The following is an 856-nucleotide window of genomic DNA, read 5'->3' as shown; positions in this document are numbered from 1 at the left end:
CGTACCTTCTGCCAGACTCCATTGTTACACAGGACCCCAGAATTGTGGCTTTTAGCGCAGTTCAACCGATATTTTGTACGTTTCCAAAAATAATTGTTTTCTAAGATCCCTGATTTCAATCGTTATAAGAATTCTAATGTCGATTATTTTAGATGCCCGTACATAGACCAGCGCGTTGTCAAGCGGCGTTTCAGCACCACGGAGCTGTCCGGTCGGTTCACGATCCGCCCTGATGACAATTCACTGTCATGGCGTTCACCACCTGGTATTTTACTGACGAAACAGCGACACCCCTTTAATGTTTTATACGACTGTTTAAAATGCGTTTAACTTTATGTAACTTCAAAGTTCTTTTATTGATAGTTTAAATTCATTGTCGATATAAAGGATTAATATGTTTTGACAGTCTGAATTTAAGTCATGAGGTTTAAATGCCTCAAAATTATATGTTAACAAAATTTCAAACTATGTCAACAAATAATACATTAGATTCCTACCTGCAGAGTGGAAGCAGCAGAGTCACTGGTGTCTGTCAGCCCTGTGCCTCTTGGTATACTGGACACGATGTACCTGGAGCCCTTTGGCAGAGGCTGTCTAACCACCAGCTTTCCTTTCCTGGTCTCTGCTAGGAACAGACTGTACCAGTAGGCATCGTTGGAGACCAGAGTGGAGTCTGCGATGGTGGAGTTCCTCTCACTGATCACACTGTTCCTGCAGGGAGGAGCCGCTATGCTGGGCTTGGGTTTCTGACACTTGAGCACGATGGTGACCAATATGGTGATGAGCAGCAGGGATGACACCGAGCCCAGACCGATCACTAGATACAGGTTCAGGTCTGAGAAGATGGCATACTCCA

The 856-nt window shown here is 44.4% G+C and overlaps 1 protein-coding gene across 1 annotated transcript in view; it reads right to left on the bottom strand.

The window, feature by feature from the left end:
- Nucleotides 1-6: 6 nt before the first annotated feature.
- LOC109951208 (protocadherin-10-like) overlaps nucleotides 7-856 on the bottom strand; it is a 20,642-nt gene continuing 19,792 nt past the window's right edge. The window contains exon 2 of the mRNA XM_020585557.1: nucleotides 7-856. Coding sequence (XP_020441213.1) covers nucleotides 486-856 — 371 coding nt within the window. The 3' untranslated portion in view covers nucleotides 7-485.

This window comes from Monopterus albus, unplaced genomic scaffold (assembly GCF_001952655.1).
Source record: "Monopterus albus unplaced genomic scaffold, M_albus_1.0 scaffold370.1, whole genome shotgun sequence".
NCBI classification, from domain to species: Eukaryota; Metazoa; Chordata; class Actinopteri; order Synbranchiformes; family Synbranchidae; genus Monopterus; species Monopterus albus.
The sequence above is the reverse complement of the archived record's forward strand: the minus strand, read 5'-3'. Positions and strand labels throughout refer to the sequence as shown.